This window comes from Tamandua tetradactyla, chromosome 6 (genome assembly GCF_023851605.1).
Source record: "Tamandua tetradactyla isolate mTamTet1 chromosome 6, mTamTet1.pri, whole genome shotgun sequence".
Lineage (NCBI taxonomy): Eukaryota > Metazoa > Chordata > Mammalia > Pilosa > Myrmecophagidae > Tamandua > Tamandua tetradactyla.
In genome coordinates, this window is record NC_135332.1 from 23,398,869 (window position 1) to 23,424,370 (window position 25,502).

A 25,502-nucleotide genomic window follows, 5' to 3' on the forward strand; every position below is an offset into this window, starting at 1 on the left:
TGTCTTTGAAAATTTGGTCTGGTCGCCTCAGTCTTCATCAGCTCATGCCCCCTTCATAATATTTCTGAGCTGCTTTTGGTCCCTTGAAATTGGCAAGTTCTCCTCTCAGGGCTCTCAGCACATTCAGTTTCTTCTGAATTGAGCTTCCTTCTTTTTCTGCTCATCCTTCAGGTCTCAGCTTAGATTTTTCACTTTCTCCAGGAAGCTTGTTCTAACGAGCCTAGAAGACATATATGAAAATCTATAATCACAACACCATGTGAAATGTAGAATGACTGTTACCTATGACTTGCCATGGGGGCCAGAGAGCAAGGATGAAAGACACGAAAGCTTCCTGAACACAATATTCCAATTAGAATGATTTTTCCAACATGTCCCTCACTGGGAAGGTGATGCCTCCTGCAGGGCGAGGAAAAATGTTTGAATTTTGCTCAGGTTAAGTGGTGACAAATCTGACTCTCTGCTTCCCTTTGGACTAGAGAAAGGTCAACCTGTTGTTGCTTATAAATGAGGCTCCAGAATTTCTATATTGGAGGATGGGTGGGTTAGGGATGGCACTAGTTGGTGTTGGGGCGTAAAAATGCACCTGTACAGAAACTTACGTAATTGAAGTGGGGTGGGTCTGCCTAAGTCCCTTCTTGTTGCTTTCACTGCTTCTCACTCCCATGCTTTACCTGACTTGCTGAGAAAGAGGGCATGGAGAGAGATAGGGAAGCATCTTGACTTTCAAGAGCAATGGATGATCATGGAGTAACATTTATTAAAGACTTAATATGTGCCATGCATTTATACACATTATCCCATTTAAACCTCTTACCTATTCTATGAGGTAGGTATTATTATTATCAAATATAGTGTAGCAATAAGTGGCACCATCTTTAGAAACAGGCAGACTAAGTTCTGCCACTTGCTATTTGTGTGAACTTGGACAATTTTAGTCTGACTTGATTTCTTCCCATCTATAAAATGGGACTATTGATTCCTACCTCAAAAGGCTGTTGGATGTTCAATAAATGATAATATAGAGGCAAATGGGCAGGTTCATATGGGTTTAGTAATTTGCTCAAGGTCACATAATAATAATTTGCAAACCTATGATTCTGATTCCAGTTTAACTCCATAGCCCTTATTCTTTCGCTACCACTTTTGTAAATAGGTATAATCATTTTGCACGCGTTTCGATAAGTCCTCTGGGTCCAGGATTCTTTATATGTAAAATGGAGTTAGTACATATTACTCCATAGAGTTCATTCATTAAACTCTTGTCATGGGCAAGGTGTGCACATAATCGAGCCTGAAGCTCCTTCTTCCTCCCGCTTTTCATTTAATGCAGTTCATTTAAATTTATCTTTAACTTCTACAACGGTCCCTATGACTCTTTACAAAACAGGCGCCACTGCACAAACCTTACTCTGACTCCCCTTCATTTCCTCTTCCACCTAGGCTCCCGCCCCACCCAACGCCAGGCCACGCCCTGACGCGTAACGTCAGCACGCCCTTTGCGTCGCGGCGCGGCGCTCACTGGGGGCCCGGCTTTCGCCCGCTGCTGCCGCCGCCGCCGCCGGCCGCGGCTGCTCTCCCAAGATGGCGGCTCCTCCGGGCGAGTACTTCAGCGTTGGGAGCCAGGTGTCGTGCCGGACGTGCCAGGAGCAGCGGCTGCAGGGCGAGGTGGTAGCCTTCGACTACCAGTCCAAAATGCTCGCTTTAAGTATCCTTCCCTGAGCGGAGCCCGAGGCCGGGCCGGCGTGTATGTGTGGTGGGGGGGAGGGGTGGGGGACGACAGCGGCGGCTGGGGCCCTCTCCGGGCCTAGGGGCGACCGGCCACCGCCGAGCCCCGGGCGCATGCGCAAGGCCCTGAGCTCCCCTCCCCCTCTCGCGGGGCCCTCCGTTTGCTTTGGGGACCCTGTCTCTCACCACATGCGGGAGCTGGGTTCCGAGGGAGGGTCGGTGGGTGGAGGGCGTCTTGACACGCGGATGGCTTTTCGGGGGAACGCTGAGAGGGTATACCGTGATCAGGGGAGAGGGTGGTAGTGGGAGAGAGCTGGTGGATTGGAGCCCGGATGGAAGGGGGCCGGGTAAAACCATGTGGGGAGGGGGCGTGTAGTCTAAGGAACTGCTAGTAGGGTAAGGATATGGCCCTGAGTTTAGGAGGAGGTTGAGTACTGATGGGATTTTGGTCTGAGAAGGGGCGGCGGGGTAGTGACCAAATGGGTCTTCCCTGTTTGGGGAGAGAGTAACAAGAGTTACTATCCCAACTTGGACAGTGGCTTAATTTGCTGGTGTATGTGTATGCCTGGTACCACCGGGAGTGGGGGGGGGGGGGGTTTGCTGACTTTTAGACTTCTCTGTCATTTGGAAATTGCTATTTTGGGAATGTGCACATTGAAAACCTGGTCTAGAAAGGGCTTGTTACGTTTCTCTGAGACTTATGGAGGGATGTATGAGTTACAGGTGAAAAAGTAAGTTCTCAACTTCTCTTGCTTAGCCCAGCACATAGAATTCTGACTAGTAGTGTAGTAGCCTCCCCTTTTGAAAGTCACAGTGTTAAACTGAGTGAGAAAAAGTGGCCTATTTATTGGGGGTAAAAGTGATTTGTGAATTACTCCAGGAAACTCAGCTTGGGAATAAAACAGTTCCTGGCTGGAATAAATGTGCCATCCCTCCTCTTTTATTTGAGCTACAGTTGGATTTATTTGGATATATTTTGAGGGGAGGGGCAGTAATCCCTTGTGGCATCTTTCAAAATGAAGTTGCCTATTGTGTCTGCTGCCATTGAGTAGCAACTGTTCTAATTCATTTACCCACTAGTTGTAGATTTCTATTTTAGGAAGCTGTCCTCTGAAACTAATTACAGCAATAACAACCACTTTTTTTCTTTTTTAAGCAAGAGGATATACCTGGACCTAATAAAATCTTTTACATTAATGGTTTCATTGGAAGGGTCTTTGAAATGAGGAATTACTTCTTTTTTATTGGTATGTAGTAGGTATTTGGTAAATGGAGAGTGAGTGAATAAATGAATGAAAGGATTAACTAGCTGGGTCATTTTGGGTGCATTTCCTTTCCAGGACTCTAGTCTGTCCTCTGCAAAATGGGAAACCTCAAATCCTAAAAAATGGAAAGAGCACTATACAGATGCATGGAGTATAATGCCACAAACAGAAAATATTGACTCTGTTGTTGTGTGGTTAAAGGTCCAAAACAAATATTATACTTAAGGCTTTAAAACTTAATTGTGCCTCTCTTTGTGAAACAGGTAGAGAGAAGGTGACAGAAACCCTTTTGAGGCGTCCAATTTTTGGTCACATTTGGGTTTATAAAGCTTGAAATCCTTTGATTATGGAGATGGGTGGGAAGAAAGAGAGGCAGAGATATCCTGAGGAGAACTGTGATTCTTGTGAGATTTCTTCCTCTTGCTTGTGGCATGCCTTTTACATGAGCCTTTTGGTCATAGCACACCTTTAACACAAGCTTTGCGTGAATCGTGTTTTCCAAGGCCCTTTTGAGATGTATCTGTGCCTCTGTGCTTCTGCTTGCCCGTTTTCCTTAACTTTATTTTCTCACCAGAATGTCCCTCTTCCAGTGGAAAGCCCAACCATGCAGACATCTTGCTCATAAACTTACAGTATGTTTCAGAAGTGGAAATAATTAATGACCGAACAGAAACCCCTCCTCCCCTAGCTTCACTCAATGTTAGTAAGGTAAGGACTGGAGGACAGGTCTGCCTCACCAAAATGGTGGGAAAGATGAGTCTTGTTGACTCATGTACATTTTTGGGTGTTTTCGTTTTATTCATTGACTTACGATTGCTTGTTTTGATATCTTTTTTGTTTGAAAATATTGCTTGGCTTTTCTCTTTATTTCTGGATATCTTCAGCAGATTTTAAGAAACATTTTATGGCCAAATAGAGTTGAGAGCTTGCTTTAGTCCTGTGTGAAAGAGAGCTTTTTTTTTTAAGCTGAACCATGCATGAACTTCTGATAGAGGTGGGGTATTGCCTGTGGCCCTCCGAAAATAGTGTATATGCGGGTGTATGCACACATGAATATGTGTTTCCTGGGTGGGGATGTGGAGAATTCACATTCTCAGAAGGATTCATGACCTACAGAAGTTTTCTGTTTGTTTGTTTGTTTTGTTTTTTGCATAGGCAGGCGCCAGAAATCGAACCCAAGTCTGTAGCATGGCAGGCAAGGACTCTGCGTGTGGGTCTCTGGCCTGGTAGGCGAGAATTCTGCCTGCTGAGCCACCGTAGCCCACCCCCTATGGAACTTTGAAAACCTCTGCTTTAGAGTTTCAGTTGTCTTTTTTTTTTTTTTTTTAAGAGATCAAGTATATTTTTTTAATTTGGTGGATGCAGGTTTACATAGTATATTAACCCTTTATTTCAGTCATCCATACTTCAGAGTCAGTCACCAGCTGCTTTAGATAATTGTGAAATTAGTTGTGTTATTGGTGCTGCTTTTTATTGTGACCTGATACCACTTTTTAAAAATGCACTTTAATTGAAATATATTCACACATACATTCTTCGAAAGAATATAGTCAGTCCCTCACAGTATCATCACATAGCATTTGTGTCTGTGTTTGAATTTTAAGGTCTAACAAAGTTAGATATTTTGAGTATTTTAATCTTGGATGTACAAATTATGATCTCTCGGAACCCCAGATCACTTTTTTGACTCTTCAGTTCACTCAACCAAAGTTCGTGTTGAGTAATAATATCCTAAGCCCTGTTGTATCCTGTACTGTCCCCTGTACTTGAAACACTCTTCCTTCCAGAATGACTGGAGTCTTAATCATCTTACTCAACTTAAATGGCATCTGTTTCAAGAAGTCTTCCCTGGTCATCCAGGCTAAAACTGGGGTATTTTTGTGAGTAAAGGGGGGTGCTTTTGTTTTACACTGGGATAGAAGGTGTAGATCAGCGTGTCCTGGGGAAATTGGGATCTAAGATCACCCTGTTCATAGCCTTTTCATAATTATAAAGACTTTTGTTTACTTGTCTGATGTTTGTCCTCACCAAGTTATGTTCTGTACAGATGAGAACTGTTTTGTTCACTGAGCATATGGAGCCTTGTACAGAGTAAGTGCTTAATAAATATTTGTTGAATATTCTATTTTAGTAGCAGACATTAAGTCTCTTGAATTAGTATAGTGTAAGTTTTTCCCCTCTAGAAGAGTCTTGTAATACCGTATATTCTCTTACCTCTCTTGGGAATGTGGCATCCTCTCTACAATTCAACAAAGCAAGGAAGCCCTTAAGCAGTTGAAGCAATAGAGGATAACTGAGGCTAGCAGAATATAGTTACCCCAGATCTGGAACCCTTTTCTTGCTAGATTCCTTTAAAATGCCACACGTTCTTTAGTGATGGCTGAGGACAGATTCAGAAGGGTCTCGAGTTTCTTATTAAAGTCTGTTGTTGCATACAGGATATCCTGTTCTTAGAAGCCTATAGATTTTGTTCTTGTTTTTTGAGAAATCTATAGGTTTTTGAAACCCTGGCTAGTCAGATATCTCTTCTAGAATGTAGATGTTCTTTGATTGGGCTTGAATTAGCCAGAGATTTTAAAGATCTGAGTAAATAATTTGAATCCTAGTATGCTAAGAAAAAAATAAGCTCTGAATTATCATTGCCAAATTTATAGTATATGAGAACTCTGTCCCTATATAATTGGACCTTTAATGAATAGTAGGGAGAGGATTATCTGAAAGCAGGTTGATTTTATCAGATTTAAAAGATAATAGGTTTCTGCTTTTGTGACCAACTAGTGCCATCATTTCTTAGAGAGGGGTGGAGTGGTGCCACTGGGACTGTTAATTGGGAGCTGTTAAAAAGTTCTTGGTTATTTAGTTTGTGGATTATCTTTGTCTTTGGGTTTTGCTTTCTGTTGGACACATTTTAGTTGTTTGCTAGCATTGTTATAATTGTTTACCCACTCATTCAAAAGAGCAATGGGAAAGCAATAGGTTGGGGAATACCAGAAATTATGACTTTTCTTATTTTGTAGCCCTTTTACCAATTCTCAAAAAAGGTTTGCTGGGAGCAGGAGGCAGAAGCTAAAAACTAAAATTAGGTTGGAGGGTTATCTTTGGATTTTATTTAATCATTCTTCCTTTTGCAGAGATGTTTATGAGTAATCTATATTTGTTTTCCCTCGAAACCAACCTTTTAGAATGCTTTGTGATTCCTCCTTTGATTAATTTAGAAGTAAAGGGAGTCTGCCGGGCTGTTACTGACAACAGCTAGCCTGGGCAGCTATAGGTGCATGATGAATGATACAAAAAGTTCATCTCATTTACAAGCATGGACGTGGGGTTTTCTGAAGATGGAGCATACAGGAGGAAACTAAATTACTCTCCAGTCTCTGGGAAAATACCTGAAGCGCATAGAGCGTCAGATGCTAACGGTCGTGGGGAGCATTGTCTGGGCACTGATAGCATCCAGGGGAAGACAGCCATCGCGTGTCAGCTCACCTTGCTAACAGAGTAAGCCCTCTGTTTAATTAAACCTGTTAATATAAACTGGGTAGTTATTTACTTTGACCCAGCAAGAAATGGAAGAGAGGGCCTTTTAAGGGAAATTCTTAATTCCAGCCCATTAGAGAAGGTATAAACAGCAACTGCCTGGAGATGAGCCTGTTTGGCTTTCTTTTGGCAGTTTGCTACAGGCTGTCCTATCTATCCATAGCATTGGGATAGAAGCGGCTTTGGGGAGGACAGGGAGGTTACAGAAGGAGGGAGTTTTATCTTCTCCCAAGTAACATTGTAACCCAGTTAAAGTGTTCTGAATTTCTTGCCTATAAAACAGAAGCAATCAAATAAAATACAAAAGCGTACCAAAGCCAACCATAAATGATGTTCAGTTTATTCACTGTTGTGGCTTATTCTTAATTTACTGTATCACAGAGGAAGACTTATTTTTGCTTGAGGATGAGAGCCCTAGGAGCCTCCTGATAGGGTGAAGGCAGAGTATTCTTAAATTGTTTTTTTTTACTTGATGCATCCTGTTCTCTAGGGGTAAAGATTGCCGGTGGGTTAGTAGTGGTCTCAGGAGATGATTTGGGACATAAGAGCATTAATAAGATACTCCTTTATGTAGCGTTTATCAAACATTTATAGAAAATCTGATTTGTGTGAAGCATCGTGATAATCTTTGGAATCCATATCTTATATTTTTCTAGGGCCTTAGGGTTTACAAAGAGATAAGGACATATCTCATTTCATCCTCACAACTACCCTGTATGGTCTTTGGAGGATTTTTTTTTGTTTGCTTGTTTATTTTCCTTTTAAGTTTAACAGTGAGAAAATAAGCTTATCAATTCAAAAGATTTGTTCAAAGTTACGTGGCTATTAGTGTGGAAATTAATATTTGTTATGTGCCATGCTTGGACTTAGCCATCAGTAGTTATCTCATTTAACCCTTGCAACAGTTGTTATGGTGTGTGTACCATCACCATTTTACAGATGAGTAAACCAAGGCTCAAAGTAGATGAGTCGCTGGCTTTAGGTCATACAGCTGTAAAGTGACACACAGTGAGTTTTAAGTGATACACAGTGAGTAAGTTTTGAACTCAGGTTTGGTATTTTAATGCCAAGTCCCATGTTTTTTTCTACTTTTGTGTCCAAAGCTTTTTTTTTTAACATGGTCAGGCACTGGGAAAAGAACCTGGGTCTCCGGCATGGCAGGCAAGAACTCTGCCACTGAGCCACCACTGCTCACCCTGTCTGTCCAAGGCATTTATAAAATAGTTTGGCAAAGTGAAATGCGTACCCAAATATCTGTAATGCTAGGTAATGTTTCTGAGTAAAGAGAAGCATGTATGTTGTGTGGAACATTTGCTGTTACAGTAAGGGGTTTGGTCCTATGGAAGAACCTAGGAATGAGCTGAGCAGATCTGACCAGAAGTCACTTCTCTACCTCTTTTGTTTTTTTAGTAGTTTTATTGAGATGTCTTCATACACCATATAGTCCATCTAAAGTATACAATCCATGGCTCACAATATCATCTTTCCATCTCTTAACCTTACTGAGTATCCATATCCTCAGCTATAAAAAGGGGTTAATGTTAGTGCCTAGCTCGTAGGGTTCTAAGGATTACCTGAAGTTGGCTTGAGTCAGCAGAAGTCAGTTCTCTTCTTCTGCATTAGCTGTGTGTAGCCAACTGATGTTTCTTGAATTGCAGGATGGTGGGGGTGGGGTGGGCAGTATAACAGAGAGAAGGCAGCCAGGAACATCGATATTATTACTGTGTCAGTCTTCCTGGCTTTGGAGCTGACATTCATTCAGAGAGCAGAACTTGTCACCTCAAGATTGGGAAAAAACAAAATTGTATTAGATATTACTAGTATGTAATATTTTTTATTTAAAAGTTGAAAGATGTTTTTAAGAGACCTCTTGTTGGTGAGCAGAATTTACTTAAACTTCCAAGGCATTGTCACCAGGTGGCAAGTTACCCGAGACTAGAATGAGTGGTCACAGTATTTAGGAGCCTATGCTTTCTGCCTCTAAGGTTCTTGTTAAAGGATTTGTTGACACAGCCAACGCCAGTTTGTATTTATTTATTTAGATAAATGCATAACCACTGCATTGCATAAGATGTAAGTCTTATACTTTGCTGAGTTGGAAGATACTTTCTGGAAGAGATACCGGTGGGGTGGCCGGTAGTGGAGTGGGGAAAGAGAAGAAACAGAGCTAGAAAAGGTAATACAGAATTTAGGCATTCACCTTCCTTACCAAACCACTGCCTGATAAGTTAGCCTCTTTTATCCATTTATCCATAACTAGTAAGTGAGTGATCAGATGGAATCATGAAGAGATTCAAAGAGCTTATCATTTGCTCTCTACCCTGGTAGTAGAGAATGAGTTGGCTGTCTTTGAGTAAAAATGGTATTTATTGATTGGCCTGGGGGTAAGGCCTCTAAGATGGAAGTGTCACAAAGTTCACTTTCAAAAGAGACTGAAGAGGCCTATCCCTCAGCCCCAGGCCACCTGGAACCACCCACCTCCCCTCTTCACCCCTTCGCACGGGGGTGGGGGGGGGGGTGGGGGGGAGGAACTGACATGCTTACCTTTGTTTATATGTAATACTGAGGGAAGAACTGCCCCCCCCATCTCTTTTAGAATCCCTAAAGTTATATTTTTATTTGGATTTTTTGCTCCAGGTGTCAGCAAAGCTGAGTTTCTTATCTCAGTTCTCTACTCAAAAGTACCTTTTGAGAGGGGTCTTCCTTAATCATTCTACTAAAAAAAAGTATCCCTTTACCTAGACACTATCCCCTAGCCTACTTTAGTGTTCTTTACCATAGTTATCCTTTTTTGACCTTATTTGTTTTTTGTGTTTCCTACCTACACTGTTCTGCATACCTCATGAAAGAGGGATTTTCTCTGGGTCTTTTGTTTTGTTTTTTGCTTTAGTTGAATAACCTGGTTTTTGTTTGTTGTTATTTTTTATTTTTAAAAACACTCCCGTTCCCAGCCTCTAATCTGTGAATATGCTATTACCAGTCCTCTTATAAAGTAATACCATATAAATTTTGTCCTTAGGTTCCTTGTTTGCCTCGCTGAACGTAATGTTTTCAAGGTTCGTTCATGTTGCAACATGTCTCATAGCTTCATTCTTTCTCATGGCTGAATAATATTACATTGTGTATATGTTTGTTTATCTGTTTATTTGTTGATGAAATCTTGGATGTTTCTACCATTTAACCATTGTGAATAATGCTGCTGAAAACGTTGGTGTACAAGTATCTGAGATCCTGTTTTCACTCTCTTTGGGTATATATGCCTATACATGGACTTGCTGGATCATATGGTAAATCCGTATTTCACTTTTTGAGAAACTGTCATATTGTTTTCCATAGTGGCTGCGCCATTTTATATTCCCACCAAACGGTGCACTTGATTTCCAGCTTCTCTGCATCCTCTCCAACACTTGTTATTATTTTTTAATAGCCATCCTTGTGTGTATGAAAGAGTATCTTATTGTGGTTTGAATTGCATTTCCATAATGGCTAAGGATGCTGATTATGTTTTCATGTATTTATTGGCCATTTGTATATTCTCTTTGAAAAAATTTCTGCTTAAGTTCTTCAGTCCATTTTTTTACCTTGTTTTGTTTTGAGCTGAACTTCACCATAACCTTATGGAATTCTGGTTATTTGAAGGTTAATCCCCAAGTATGAGTAAATTCCTGGTGTAGTTTATAGCTGTTGTATTGTGATTTTATGTTCATGGACCTAGTGTTAGCAAGGCACTTGGCATACTAGTTGATCATATTTTGACCCTAATGTGTTGAGGTACAGAGTTCTACCAAGTAGGGTCATAGGTCGCCTGGCAACTGTCTGTTTAGGTGTGTGTATTTTGGTAGGGGGTGGAAAGTGTTCATATTGTGTGTGGTCATGGGAAGGGAAATAACTGGTTGCCTAGGGCAAGCAAGTTTTTTTTTGTTAAACAAATGTAATTTTCCTGGCTCCTAGAGGCTATAATCTACTTGGCTCACTTGTTAAAATATGTTGTCAAGGGCTCAGTCCTAGGTCAGAGTCCGCCAGTTAAGTTTTGCACCTGGCTCTTAGCAGACACTGTTCCTTTACAGGTGTGTCTTGAAAGTGCAAATGTGGGGTGGGGGGAGGAAGAGATCATCACCGTTGAGTGGCAGGGGACATATTAGATAGGAAGTGGTGGGCACATGAGATTAAAGAGGAAGTGATTGGCATTTTAAAAATCACTGGCCTTTTGAAGTAAGTCAGATTTAGTGGCATTCAAATTTTGGAGTCAACCTGACAGAACCATGGTGGAGAGTGCAGTGCCTGAGATTAGGGCTGGGGTTCCTGACTTCAGGCTGTGTACTGCATATTGGCTGACTCATTCAGTGGGGCTGCCATTAGGTCAAGAGTTTGATTCCCAGAGGGCTTTCTTGGCATCGTGGGGGTGTATAGGGCATCACTGTCCACTTGAAAAGACAAGCTGCTTGCTGAGCCCAAGTGACTCTGGCAGAGTTGTGCCATCGCTGTGTCATTTCAGCCACCTCCACACCCTAGAGACATTTCTCAGTAAAGATCCTCCTGGTGGGTCATTTGTAGCATCTCCGCCAGTGTTTAGAAAGGGCATTCTAACTGGTGTAATTTTCCTGGCAGAGAACAAGTATTAGGAAATAAAGCAAGCACTGGAATTTTGAGTCTAGCTCAACTGCCTGGAAACTGCCCTGCAGAGTGAAGCAAGTTGGATCTGAACTGGAAAATAAAGGTTATACACATTATACCAAAAGCTAACAGTGTGTTATGGTAGAATGCTGGGAGTTTGAAGAACTGCATTCTTTTTACAGCTGGTCTGCTAATGAACTGTGTGGCTGTGTGTTGGTCACTTAACCTCTGCAAACTGTTAGTTAGTTCTATATTTGAGTCTGTGAACCTCTAGTAGTCATCATGGTTTCTTCTCATTTTATCCACCTTCCCTCTTTCCCCTTCCTCCCTCCTTCATCAGGGTAATTAAGACAGCCCTCTTGCCCAAGAATCTCATTTTTGTTGGTAGTATTGAGGAACAGTAACATTTAACTTAGTGATAATATGGCAAGATTGGTTTTAATGGAGGTATGAGCCAAGGAAACAGCATTGCAGCTCCTTTTTCATTGTTATTGAATAAAGTCAACTCTTTTATTTGGCAAGTGGAGCCCCCCCATTTTGGCAAATAAAGTTAAAGGCATTTCAGTATATTATTCCAGCTTTATCTTTGGAGACATTCTCTTTAAGATGTAAGTCCTCACTAGCATTTCTTTATAGAAAACAGCTGGGAGAAAGCACCTAGCTCATTGGCTATAGGTAAAGCTTGGATTATTGGATTTTTCTGAAATGACCCACAGGCCACCTTGTCTGTAATAGCTAACATTTGTATAGTGCTTTAATAGCTCACCTAGTGTTTTTCACCTGCATTGTCTCCCTTAATCCTTATGGCTCAGGAGGCTCCTCTGAGCATAACTCTCAGAGTTAGGTTGTTGAGGTCAGGTTCCAGCTTGCATCCCAGCTAGTTTCTCATTGGCAGAGCCACATGGTAGATAGCAGAACAGACTTCATTTCAGGGTCTCAAGACTTGGAAATTAGCCTGTTAGTAACTGGGAGGTTTGGTTATCTATTGTAGCTATGAATAGTGTTTTGTGACATAATCATAAATAACTAACAAAACTTATTGACTGCTGACATCTAGTTTTTGTTTTAAACTAGGTAAGAAGATAAAACTGTACCTATAATGTATATTGGCTTTGTTTTTAATCTGGTCCTATATTATATGGCAGCAATATGGTTGTTTTTAAATGTAGAAATTTAGAGATTGAAGTGAGAATATCACTACTTTGGATTTGCAAGGTGTTTTTCATCATAGCTCAAAGCACTGAAGTATTCATATTATTTTAACGTTCTTGGAAAGTAAATAGAGGTTGGATAAATTCATTTCATAAATAGAAAAATTGAGACCCACAGAAGTTAAGAAATCTCTTCAGGGTCTCCCAGACAGAATTGCCCTGAGGTTCAAAAGATTTCCTCATTCTTTATCCTGTTGCCCCACTATCGAGCTGCATGGAGAATCTCATGGTGGATTTAATAATTGCTAAACCATCTGATTTATCTGTTTGACATTTGTGGATATGACATCCAGGGATGGGAGAATTTTCTTTCTAAAGTCCAGAAACCTATCTTGTTTGTTCTAAGACCATTTCTGTAGCCCAGCATACATATACTTCTGTGATTCAGATGAAAACATGAACTAGTTGGCTTTTTCTGACTCAGATCTCTCCTGTGCAGAGGCTTGGTTGACCTTCTCCTAGTCTTGATGCATGAGAAGATGAAGGATCCAAGGAATATCTATTTCATTATTGGCATGAAAGGCTTTCTCACATAGAATCTAATCTCTTCAAAGCATCCCTGTGAACTTCCTTTAACAAAAGAAATGAAGGATGTTCTTGAGTTTAGGATGAGACCAGAGCTGCTTTTTGGAAAAGCGACAAGGCAGACAGTTGTGTACTCTGTATTGGGCACATTGTCTGGTAGAAATGGCCAAAGTGCTCTAGTAGAAAGTAAGATAGCGGCTGAGTCTTAAAATATTTTTCCTTTTTAATAATTTTATTTTGCATTCAAATTTGTAACTATATTTTAACAGTATAGACTTAGTTCTTTTAGGTGGAACTATTTAATGGTGTAGTACACTGATTAAAAAGACCACAAGCTCTGGAATCAGGCTGTCTGGTTTCAAATACAGACTCCAACTTGTGGCTTGGTAAACATGGGCAGGTTTCTTAACAGTTGTGTCTTAATTTCTCCATCTATCAAATGGGAGTTGCCCTATTTCATAGGGTTGTTGTGAAGATGAAATGTTTAATACTTGTAGATTGTATAACTTGGTAACTATCGTAGAGTAAGTTCTCATTCAACAAAAGTTAGCTTTTCTTAGGATTGTAGTGTTCACTGCCAGACCTCTTCAGCTATCCCTTTTGTCTGTTTGGATTCAGTGTTTTCGTTCATCTTTAGGTATTCTAGGACACAACTTCAAGTGGCTTACTGTATTTTCTGAGTTCCCTACTATCTGAAGTAGTAACAAATATATATATATTTTTTACATGGGCAGGCACGGGGAATCGAACCTGGGTCCTCTGGCATGGCAGGCAAGCATTCTTGCCTGCTGAGCCACCGTGACCTGCCCAGTAACGAATAATATTATATTAGAAACTTTCAGGTAGGAGTTTCCAGCTAGGAAACAGGGAGACTTGGGGATATTGGTCTTGGAGTATTTTTGAGAGACTGTTGCTAGTTAAGAATGAGCTTTCCAAGAATCTACCTCAAAATTGAAAGAGCAAGAGTAAGCATGGACTCTTATGGTTGTAGTTGTTCTTCACCACTCTAGTATCTGCAATAAGCAGTTCCAGGGTAGCAGCTGCAGTCCTTCCTAACTCTTCTCTGAGGGCAGCTGGTTGGAAGACCCTAATCCACAGAGAGGACAAACTGAGAGTGGCTCATTGGAGTCAGTAGGTCACACCCAGCAGGTTCCTCTGTGGACTCTGCTTCCCTTGTATCAGCTGTCTCGGCTTGTTAAATACTTGGAGTAGGAATCCCTCAGGATTCCCCACAGCACCTGTGCTTTCCTGAGCTGGGTGTGTGGAAACAAGATGGCCCAGCTGGTGACTAGATAACAAGATGAAGTGCATATTGCTTAGGTTTTTTTTTGTTGTTATGGGTGTTTCCTTTTCCCCTCCACATCGAGTGTAGTAAGAGAGAGGTGTTTATTAATTCACTCACTGAAGGCTTACTCAGGCATAGTTAGAATCTTTAAAATTGAAATTATTTGGTAGCAAGTTTGCACACTTTTCTCCTTTGCCCACATCAAGGGGGCTACATGTAAAATGGCCGCAGGACAAAGTGCTGGGTAGTAGACTAGGAATGACTCTTTGCTTTCACTGGGAATAATACAAAATGAAAGGAAAGGCAGGTATTCACTTAAGCCACATGCGTATTAGTAACAAATATTTATTGCTTTGTGCTCCTTCAAATGATGTGTTCTCCAAGTTGGTACCTTTTATTCTTCGAGATACTAACCAGTGAGTTCTTCAGTATTGATTTGGTAGAGGCCTTCAGCTGGCAGATTGGCATCGAAAATGGGTGTAGAAAGGGTGAGTCATTGAATTTTCAAAAATCCAATCCTCATGATCCTCCCAAGCCTAAAAGGCACACTCTACACCTTCTTTACTTTGCTTTATTGGTTCCCTCTGGTGCTTTGATAATAACCATAAACTTAACTTAGAGAAACAGTCACTTATGGGTATCATCCATTTACAAAAATATGATTTGGAAAAAATTAGATTTGTTCAACAGCTAAATTGGGGTAGATTGCTGTCACTTGCTGTTCTAGTTTGCTAGCTGCTGGAACGCAATATACCAGAAACGAAATGGCTTTTAAAAGGGAATGTAATAAGTTGCTAGTTTATAGTTCTAAGGCCGAGAAAATGTCCCAGTTAAAACAAGTCTATAGAAATGTCCAATCTAAGGCATCCGGGGTAATATATCTTGGTTCAAGAAGGCTGATGACGTTCAGGGTTTCTTTCTCAAGTGAAAAGGCACATGGCGAACATGGTCAGGGTTTCTCGCTCGTCTGGAAAGGCATGTGGAAAACAAGGTGTCATCTGCTAGTTTCTCTCCTGACTTCCTGTTTCATGAAGCTGCCCGCGAGGCATTTTCCTTCTTCATCTCCAAAGGTCGCTAGCTGGTGGACTCTGCTTCTCATGGCTACATCATTCTGCTCTCTCAGAGTCTCTCGCATTCTCCAAAATGTTTCCTCTTTTATAGAATTCCAGTAAACTAATCAAGACCGATCCAAATGGGTGGAGACATGTCTCCACCTAATCCAGGTTAACACGTCTTGATTGAATCACATCTCCAGGGAGATGATCTAATTACAGTTTCAAATATGCAATACTGAATAGGGATTAGAAGAAACAGCTGCCTTTTACAAAATGGGATTAGGATTAAAACATGGCTTTTCTAGGGTACATACATCCTTTCAAACCAGCACGTTCCACCCTCTGGACCCTAAAAAGATATGTTTTTCCCATATACAAAATACGTTCATCCATAGCAATATCAGAGAACCTTAAACCACTTCAATAACAATACAAATAAAATACAAGGTTAAAACCAGTACAAAATCTCAAAGTTAGTTACAGGCATGGTCTGTCCTAAAGCAAAGTTATCCTCTGGCTCTGGACTTGGGAAACTCAGAACAAGTTATTTGCTGCCAACATATAAAGAAGGAACATTCATAGGATATATATACCCATTTCCATAGGGAAGAAGGAACACAGGGGTCACAGGACCCAAGCAGTTTCAAAAACCCGCAGGGCAAAGTCCATTAGATTTTGAAATCTGAGAGTCATTTGTCTTCGGGGTTTTAGAAAGCAGCAGTCCCACCCTTTCCAAAGGCCTGTGCAGAGGCCTGCCCCTCTCCAAATGTAACCTTGGGGTATATTGGGGAGACCACCTTTTTATTGGCTCCACCCTCTCCAAGGATCGGGCTGCACCCAGGCTCTCTGCCATCTCTAGGGCACACGCTCAACCACTCCATGTGGTGGTGGCCAGGCTCTCTCCAAACCCCAAGGAATGTGCTTGACCCTCTCCAACGCCTGAAGCATCATGACACTGCAATGAGGTGGAAGGCCCATCCTCTGCCTTTGGGGCAAACTCACCCTCTCCACAGGCTTAGGTGGATCTATTCTCCTGGCCCAAGGCTTCTTGACTTTAGACCCCAGCCTCCATAGTTTTGCTTCTGAAGTTATTTTTCCTCCAGTGTGTCCCTTCTCTGAACCCCCTAGTCCAGACTGGCAGCAGCTCTGTTTATACAGGTCCCACGGCACTTTCATTGGCTTTCTGTGCAGTAGCCTTGGATCATGCCCATCAGACATAAGGAGTTTTAACAAATCCTTCCTGGATGACTCCATATCCAATCCTAGCTTCCTCTGAAATGACTGGGTGGTTCCACATCTGGTCACATCCTCACGTGGGACAGCATTCTTTGGGGTCTCCCCTCCTGGAAGTCCAGAATTTTCCAGAACATCAGTTTCTGCTTTCTTAGTATCCAAGAATTCAGTTCTCAGCTTATCTCTTTTCTGTCACATTTCACTATAAGCTGCGAGGAGAAACCAGGCTGTGCTTTCCACATTTAATTTGGAAATCTCTTCTGCTAAATATCCAAGTTCATGGCTTTTAAAATCTGCCTTCCAGCCAAAGCCACTTGTCAATTTTGCCAGATTATCTGCTATTTTAAAACCAAGGATCTCCTTCCTTCCAGTTTGTAATAACATGTGCCTCATTTCTGTCTAGAGTTTCATCACAGGTATCTTTACAGTCCCCATTTCTACCACCAGTCTCTTCAAAGCATTCTAGGCCTTCTCTATCAAGCTCCTCACAACTCCTCCAAAATCTTCCCCTTATCCATTCAAAAAGCCGTTCCAACATCTTTGCTATTTGCAAACTGCAGCAGCACCCCACTCCTGGTACTAAAATCTGTTCTAGTTTGCCAGCTGCCGGAATGCAATATATCAGAAACGGAATGGCTTTTAAAAGGGGGAATGTAATAAGTTGCTAGTTTATAGCTCTAAGGCCGAGAAAATGTCCCAGTTAAAACAAGTCTATAGAAATGTCCAATCAAAGGCATCTAGGAAAAGATACCTTGGTTCAAGAAGGCCGATGAAGTTCAGGGTTTCTCTCTCAAGTGAGAAGGCACATGGCAAACATGGTCCGGGTTTCTCGCTCATATGGAAAGGCATGTTGAGAACATGGTGTCATCTGCTAGCTTTCTCTCCTAGCTTCCTGTTTCATGAAGCTGCCCGTGAGGCATTTTCCTTCTTCATCTCCAGAGGTTGCTGGCTGGTGGACTCTCTTTTTCTCGTGGCTACATCATTCTGCTCTCTCAGAATCTCTCACATTCTCCAAAATGTTTCCTCTTTTATAGGATTCTAGTAAGCTAATCAAGACCCACCAAATCCAGTTTAACAACCAGTCTTGATCGAGTCACAGCTCCAGGGAGATGATCTAATTATAGTTTCAAATATGCAGTACTGAATAGGGATTAGAAGAAACAGCTGCCTTTACAAAGTGGAATTAGGATTAAAACATGGCTTTTCTAGGGTACATATATCCTTTCAAACTGGCACACTTACTTTACAAAAGGATGCTTATTATAATAGTGTACAAAAATGCAAGTTCTGCAATATTAGTTTTCCAGGACATGCCAAAAAAAAAAAAAAAAAAAAAAGCAAAGTATCTCTCAAGTTTGAGCAGAGGAACTCTTGGATTCTTTTTGTGAGGTCATTCTCCCTTATGCCTAATTGGTGGCTCTTCTCTGGGAGAAATTTGCCCCACTTGTACAACTTCCTGGTGAAAACAGATCCTGTAGAAGAGAACGTAGCTGAGTGTCACATTCGTGCCTTGAAAATACAATCTGTAAACTGAGAGCTGAAGTTTCAGGGTCTGTGGTGAATCCACATCTCCAAATCACAACTGCTGCAGCTATAGGTAGGGAGTTGAGGATATTAGGGATGAATTGAAACACAGTCAAGTTGGACTCATTTCTTCTTTTCCCATGGCTCCCCCTTATATCATTTAGCATTTTTATCTGTTTGCACTAGAATTGCAGTGGTGCACTGGAATTGAAGTGGAGAACCATTTAGTCCACTGCTTTGCTTTTAGAACCTTTAGAGGAGATTGTACAATTGATATTGGGAGGTGAGGGTGGGGGGTGGGGTGGCGGCAAGGAGTATATTTTGAAATAATTATTCCATAACCAGTGTGTCACTGTTACTCAGGCTGTCCAATGTAATAATCACTTTTGGCTGAGATTTGTATTCATTCTACTCTGCCTCTGATAAAATCCAAAAGTGGCTCCTCTCCCAGCTTTTCTCCCTCATCTAGCCTAATTTGTTAGTTCCATTCTTAAACATACTGCAAAGGTGCCTAGTTCCCTGAGCTAACTCTTCTCTCATTGAACAGGATGATGTTATGTTTTTAACCCACTATATAGGTGACAAGGATATTTTACTCTTTGAGCACTCAGCTTATCTAGTCAGCATAAGCTTTATTGAAGCAGCTTTGTCCGATCTAACATCGGAGATGGTTTTGATTTTCAGGGAAAAAACATTTTTCAAAGGGATTGAAACTTCAAAGTGACACTCTCCTGCTTGCTAAACATCTGTTGACCATTTCTCATGAGCTGCTTCCCAGGAGCTCTGCAGGAGCTTGGTTAATCCAAGGGAATTCTGGTACTCCAGTTTATTCCTTCTTTTCTCGGAGACTTCAGATTCTAAGGGGTTGTCTGGGAAGTGAGACTAAAGGAAAGTGCACTTTGTAATCAGTTTTTTCTTGGTGACTGAGTAAGGTTTGTTAGTTGCTGCTGAAAATATACCACCAGCAGTTCTCCATACAAATTGTGTGCTTTCAAGCCATGAGGCTTTCTTGCTGCAGTTGGAATTGCCAAGGCTCAGGGGAATGCTGTTATCCCTGTGCATTTATTTCTCTGTGAAGTTGTAGCCTGATGGGGCCAGAATGGCAGGATCAGGCTTGAACCATTATTTATTTACTACTGTTACATCTTCTCTCTGCAGTCCAGGTCTAGGAACCCTATGAAAAAGTAGCTCTGGCTTCAAATCACTGCAGAGTTTGGCCTTCCCTCTTTTACCTTGAGAGATTGAAATGACAACACGTATTAGCTAGGTCTTCTGCACTCACGCCCCTCCCTCCCCTCTACTTATTTGGAGTAGACAGTCTTAGAGACAGGGATGAGACTATCCATGCCCCATAATTGTTATAGTATAATATAACACAATTGAAGGTCTCCATTTCTCTTCTTCATAGTCAAACCCAAGCCTTAATAAAGTGCTTCATTTTACCAACAAAGAATTAAACACTTTGCTTGCTTTCCCCTGTGAAGAACTATGCTTGCTTTATAGCTTGAAGGATCACAATAAAAACAGGAATTATAAATCTTTAAGGATTCCAAAGATTTTTGGAACATGTTGGAGGTGTAATACCTCTTTGTATTTAAGGAGCTGCTGTTGGGGACAAATTATGCGTTCGCACATGTATGTTTGAGTGTGTGAAATGCAGTATCAGTCTGCTGTTCATGTTGATGGAGGAAAGTAGGGTCTGAAAATTTCCCAATCATGTGTCTGACTTTAAAATACATTATTTGTCTTTTGTTTGTCTTAACCATCTTGTCCAGCAGATTTGTTTTGTCTTACACTCAAGTAAATTTGTACTTCCTGTAGTCTGTAGCAACCAGTAGTGTGTGGTGGGGACCAGAAATGTGTTTGGGGTGGGGGTGGGAAGGTGGCAGTTGATAGGGATTGACAGCATACTCAACTCTCTTGGGAGGGATTTACTTGAAATCCTTTTCTTTTGGTCAGTTTATAGTTGTTCCACCAGAGGGCAGTCAAGGAATAGACATGAGATATAATCAGACTTTTCCTTTTACTGAAGGGCAGGACAGTATTGCCTTTAGCTCAAGTAAAGGTGGACTGTATCCATGGTTAATTTTATTTGAGTTTTGGCTTCTCATGTGTGCACAGGTAACGGTGCTGGAAAGAGAATAAGCTGCAAAATCTATGAAGATATGAAATCTATCAGCACAGTAGCTATAAAAATTCTTAATTTTCTCCTTCAGATAGAAGTATGTGCATTAATACCTTTTGTCTTTGACCATCTCATATAAACTAGTCCCCCAATCACACTCTATCACATTATCCTACTTTATTTCCTTCCTACCACCATTGTCTGAAGTTATCTTATTTATGTTTTTTACTTATTCATTGTCTTTTCTTCTCCTTTCCCTTTTGGTTCCTCTTTTCAATGCTGTATCTCCTGTCTGGCACAGTGAATGTCTGTCACAAGATAGACACTCAATAATTTTGGAAGAAAGGAATGTTTGCCAGAAATAGAAGTAGTTGGGGGGGGGGGGGGTTGTTTGTTTTAAATTTCATTTTTGCCCTGTGAGAAAACTGAATCCACCAAACCAGCCTTTTCTGGCTTCCTTCTTCAGCTTAGGTCCTCACTATTGGAAAGAATGAAGGCGAATGGTTTTCTGAATTTCTTTCCTCTCCCCCACCCTAGCTTGCCAGCAAAGCACGGACAGAGAAGGAGGAGAAGCTGAGCCAGGCCTATGCAATCAGCGCTGGTGTCTCCCTAGAGGGCCAGCAACTCTTCCAGACCATTCACAAGACGTGAGTCAGGGGGAAGGGGGGTGCACAAGGTTCCCTTGTTCTGGGGATGATGCTTCCTGGTTGTGTTGTCTGGTGGCAGACTTTCAGGTGATTATGGTTGTATTCCTGAAAGTCTAGCAGGGAAGCTGGATAGAGTATTGGCAATATTCTGGGCATACAGAGATGTGGGTGCTTGCTGCTTTTCCACACAGAAGAATGGTGTCACCATGGACAAGTAGTCTTTCTTCTTTGGGCTTCAGTTATTTTTATCTTTCTTTTCTAATTTTATTTTGGTAACATATAAAATCTGCTATTTTAAGTGTACTGTTTGGTGGTGTTAATTATATTTACAGTGTAGGGCTTTAGTTTGTCTGTAAAACATAGTTTTGGATTAGATTTTCATTATAGTCGCCTCCAGACCTAGTATTCCATAATTTAGAACTATCCGTCTCTTTCTATTATTTTGTTGTTGTTGTACCTTTCTCCAAAAACTAATATAGTTTTATTAAGGGAAAGTTACAGCTGTCTCACTCTTTCCAGTTGTACATTTGGATGAACATAGGGAGCTCGAGAGAGTAGAAGGCCACCTTCTTACCACCTCCTAACAGACATTTTGTCACAGCAGAAGTCATTTTGACTCTCTGTTGGCTTCTCTAACTGCTGAAAAACTGAAACATTTGACAGTCTCCCCCTCCCCCGCTGCCTTCTGTTACCGTATTTAACCTCCTGAGTCTGGTGAACAGATGGCAGCTGGTATCAGAACTGTTTGAGGCCATGGTGTGAGTATCTGAACATTTACAGGTATGTAGAGGAACTTTCCTAGTAGCATCAGCTGCTCTGGGTTTCTCCTAGTGTGAACTGGAATGAGTTTTCCGAGTCTGGCAAACGCCCAACTGTCTGATAATTGAGAGAGGCCAGTTAGTGGAGCACTTACGTTGCCAGTGGTAGGGGCAGAGTACAGATCACAGTAAGATGAATAGTGTGTTGTTCTGCTTTCTAAAGGTGCCATTTCCTCCCAGGCTAAGGATTGGTAAACTATGGTCAGTAGGCCAGCTCTTGTTTGCTGCCTATTTTTGTAAATAAAGTTTTATTGAAATGTAACCATGCTCATTTGCTTATGTATATTGTCTGTGGTTGCTTTTTTACATCAGTGTTCAGCTGTTGACAGAGACTATATGGCCCACAAAACATAAAATATATACTGTCTGGCCTTTGTAGAAAAAGTTTGCTCACCTCTGCCCTGGGCTGCTATATAAGTTGAATCTAGTAACCTGAGCCTAGTGGTTTATTTGTGACTCAGTTTGGTTTAGATTCTGAGGCTGTCACCAAGTTTTCTATAGTTCTCCAGTCCCTAACACTTCAGAGTTACTTTTTGGATCCTCCTTGGAATAAATGTGCATCAGTGTCATTGTTTTTCATAGCCACTGTTGCCCAGGCAATCTTTCTTGGCTACTCCTCTCTAAGTGGCTGCTGGCAACTAGTTGAATGAGTGGAGTGGGGAACTTGGGGCAGCTTTCTCGAGTTATTTATTCATGTGGCAGGAGGTGTGTGGATGTAAGAAGTAATATTTTACCTCTCTTCTTCCAGCATTAAAGACTGTAAATGGCAAGAAAAAAACATTGTAGTCATGGAAGAAGTTGTTATTACACCCCCATATCAAGTGGAAAACTGTAAAGGCAAAGAGGGAAGTGCACTGAGCCATGTACGCAAAATAGTAAGTAAAGGAATCATAAGACTTTAGGGAGAAAATGATTCCTTAGCCTTCACTACTCTATGACATGATGCTCCAGTCCCTTTCTCCTGTGACAAAGCTGACCTGCTAGCAGCACTGTCTAACCTTCATACCTTCAGGCTTGTGGGGCTCTGCAGCTATAGCTTGGGTACTCCTCTGAGGATGAGACGACTGGGCATTGTGGAATAAAACAAGCAGTCAAGCCCATGTCCTCTGCAGCATGACTTTTTGGAATTAGACCGTTCCATGGTATTGGGCTTGGTTGGGTTCTCCTCAGCCACAGAGGTCTTTTAGGAAGGGATGATTGGTATAAATCAGTTGTCGTTGGAATCTCTGTGACCCTATATATATATATTATCTGACTTTAAATTGAGTTAGAACATTTGTAAAAACAAACCCAAACACTCTTACTCTTTTTTTTTTCCTCTGAGGAACATTAAGAGACCATCATCATAACTGTAAAAGCTTAGTAAGATAGTAATTCCCCACTAGCTTTTCAATCTGCAGTGAAGAGGAGAGGGAGTTTGTGTCAAAACAGTCTCCCCTCATTTTATTTTATATTTTAGCTTATAGATTCAACTTCTAGCTAATCTTAGCTGAAGCTGCTAAAAATGTGTCTGCAACAAGAGATCCTTGCCCACCTTGTGATTGGAAGGCCAACAGATAGCAAGGACGAAGGTGCCAGAAAAGTCCAGGGCTGGACGGCCAGTTCAGGGCTATTGAAGCCTGGTGGACTGTTTGGGAGACCTTGTTTGCCTATCCTCCATTTTTGACCACACTTGCTTGGTTTCTTTTAGGTTGAAAAACATTTTAGAGACGTGGAAAGCCAAAAGATACTGCAGCGTTCACAAGCCCAGCAACCACAGAAGGAGGCTGCCCTGTCATCCTGAGTCCATCATATACATGGAGGATTCTTCCAACATCCAGCCAAGGAGGCGACGATGGCTTCAGCGGAGGCAGACCGGGGGAGGGAAGGGATCCTTTATTTCTTGTTGACTCTTGTTAACAAAGGGTCAGCATTTCCAGATCTTAGACTTGAACAAACAAAACACCCAACAAAAAAGAACAAGAGAATAATTTAAAAGTTGAATCATTACTTGACTAACAGACTTCGGTCCACCCATGTCCTTTTCAAAGCCCTCTTCTGGAGCAGTCACCTTGTTAATTTTATTTTTGAAAATTCTCTTCCTTCCCTGTTCTTTCTTTTTACCTCTATCTTTCCTTTTCTTCCCTGTTCCCTGCCATTCTGTTTTTATAAGTGGTTACACTTGCCTTCTGAGTGATTGAAAGAAACTTCTCTTCTAAAATAAAAGTAACAAGCTGACTGTGATACTTAAATTGAGACCAGAGCAGCAGATGGTCTCAATTAAAAATTTTTTTTCCTTTTTTTTTTTTTTGCACAGGGCATGGCTTGAATTAGTTTTATTTTTCTTAACTTTAAATATATATATGAAAATATATATTAAAATGTTCTCTAAATATTTTCTGCTTCTTGCAGGCCTCTTTTTACTAGATCATGGCCATTTTTCCCACCTCATCCCTCCAAAAATAAAAACGTATTGCCCTCTCACCATTCATAGCCAGGCAACTAACTTGACTTAGTTCACAGCAAGAATCTCCTGCAGCACTTTGTAGAGCCAGTGTGTACAGATAGGATTTGGGGTTTGAGGGTTCTTGATGGCTTTTTAGTCTTTAACTGTGTGTGTGTACCAGTCTCACATTTGGCTAAAACCTCAGGATTCTCCCTCTGCCTTTTATCTTATTTCATGGTACTAGAAGAACCTCCTCACCACTCTCCTAGATGAGAGAGTCAGCTGCCCTTTTTCCTGTGCCCTCTGCAGGAAGAACTGTTTTACATGGCACATCTCAGCTCCTCCGTGAGGGATGACTTTCTCTTATAAGAAACCTGGAGTTCACCCATCTGACCTCTCTTTATATTGAGCCACTAGCCTAGGAAAAAGCTAGGGTGACCTATAGTTTCTCTTCTCCAGTCAACCTCCTGCTCCTGTGCGCCGACATCCCCCCCCCCTTAAATTTTACAAGCTCATGACAGTTTGTATGTACTCTCAGCCAATGGGCAGAAAACCTGGAAAGAGTTTCTGGACTTTAGCCCATCAGTTTGTCTGGCTTTGACTAAGCTACTGAAAGCTAAAACTGGCACCCATTGCCCCTGTGCCTTCAGGTGGTCACATGGAGTACTGTGTGCCACCAGCTGAATATCAAGCACTGAATGGGATATGGGTGATGCTCATATGACTGGCTAGAGCTCTGGGCATGGGGTGGGGCTGGGGGGTTAATTATTTTTTTGGCCATGGTCTCTTTCTCCTTTTTTTTTTTTTAATTAAATAAATGGATCAAAATTAAATAATTCAAGCCCTGCCTTCAAAATGAATTTTTTTTTTTAGTATTGTTTAGCAAAAACAATAAAACCCAAATTTTTTTAACCATCATTTATGTCTCAGGTTTGTGCATACTTTGTAGGCCAAGAGGCAGGGGTCATCCAAGATATGTGTGTTTGGTTTGACCTTTCCCTTTAGATTCTCTGCTGCTTATTCTTTACTCTCTCCTTTCAAATTTATCCAGAAATACAGCACAAAATGTGTAATTGTAAGGAGGGATCCAGGGCCCAGAGTTGCGTATAAATGGAGTAGAGGAAGAAAAGGGTAACTGCATAAGACAGTTTGTTATGGGATTGTGTTTGGAGGTACAAGTCACAGAAGGGCTGAGAAGTAAACTTCTAAATCTACCTGCCATTGGTCTGAACTTAATTAAAAGTTAGAGCCTTGATTTAGTCTGCATGGAAAGTAGATTTTTGGAGATGGTAAAAGGAGAGGCCTTTGCAGGATGGGAGGATGCTCTTGTGTCGTGCGTTCCACATCATCAACGCCCCTCCCATTAGTCTCTAGGTCTGTGAATGCGGTAAAGTAGGTACCAGCTGGTTTTGGCTGGAAGCACTTCTGATTCTAGTTTTAGTTCCTAAAGTGATATGGAGGATATTTGCTCTAAAGGGTTCAAGAGGTGGTGTTAATGTGATTAGAAAGGAGG

General features: G+C 41.3%; 1 protein-coding gene across 3 annotated transcripts; it reads left to right on the forward strand.

Moving 5' to 3' along the window:
• Positions 1-1,514: 1,514 nt before the first annotated feature.
• LSM12 (LSM12 homolog) lies at positions 1,515-24,907 on the forward strand. Of its 3 annotated transcripts, none has more exons than XM_077164221.1 (5): positions 1,515-1,708; positions 3,568-3,701; positions 20,637-20,746; positions 22,313-22,439; positions 23,255-24,907. In XM_077164221.1, the coding sequence occupies exons 1-5, from the start codon at positions 1,585-1,587 to the stop codon at positions 23,345-23,347; spliced, it is 588 nt and encodes a 195-aa protein (XP_077020336.1). In that variant the 5' UTR covers positions 1,515-1,584; the 3' UTR covers positions 23,348-24,907. The 3 variants fall into 3 exon arrangements, with proteins under 3 accessions (XP_077020336.1, XP_077020337.1, XP_077020338.1); XM_077164222.1 differs by having other exon boundaries at positions 22,313-22,427; XM_077164223.1 differs by lacking the exon at positions 3,568-3,701 and having other exon boundaries at positions 1,515-1,668.
• The last annotated feature ends 595 nt before the right edge of the window (positions 24,908-25,502 follow it).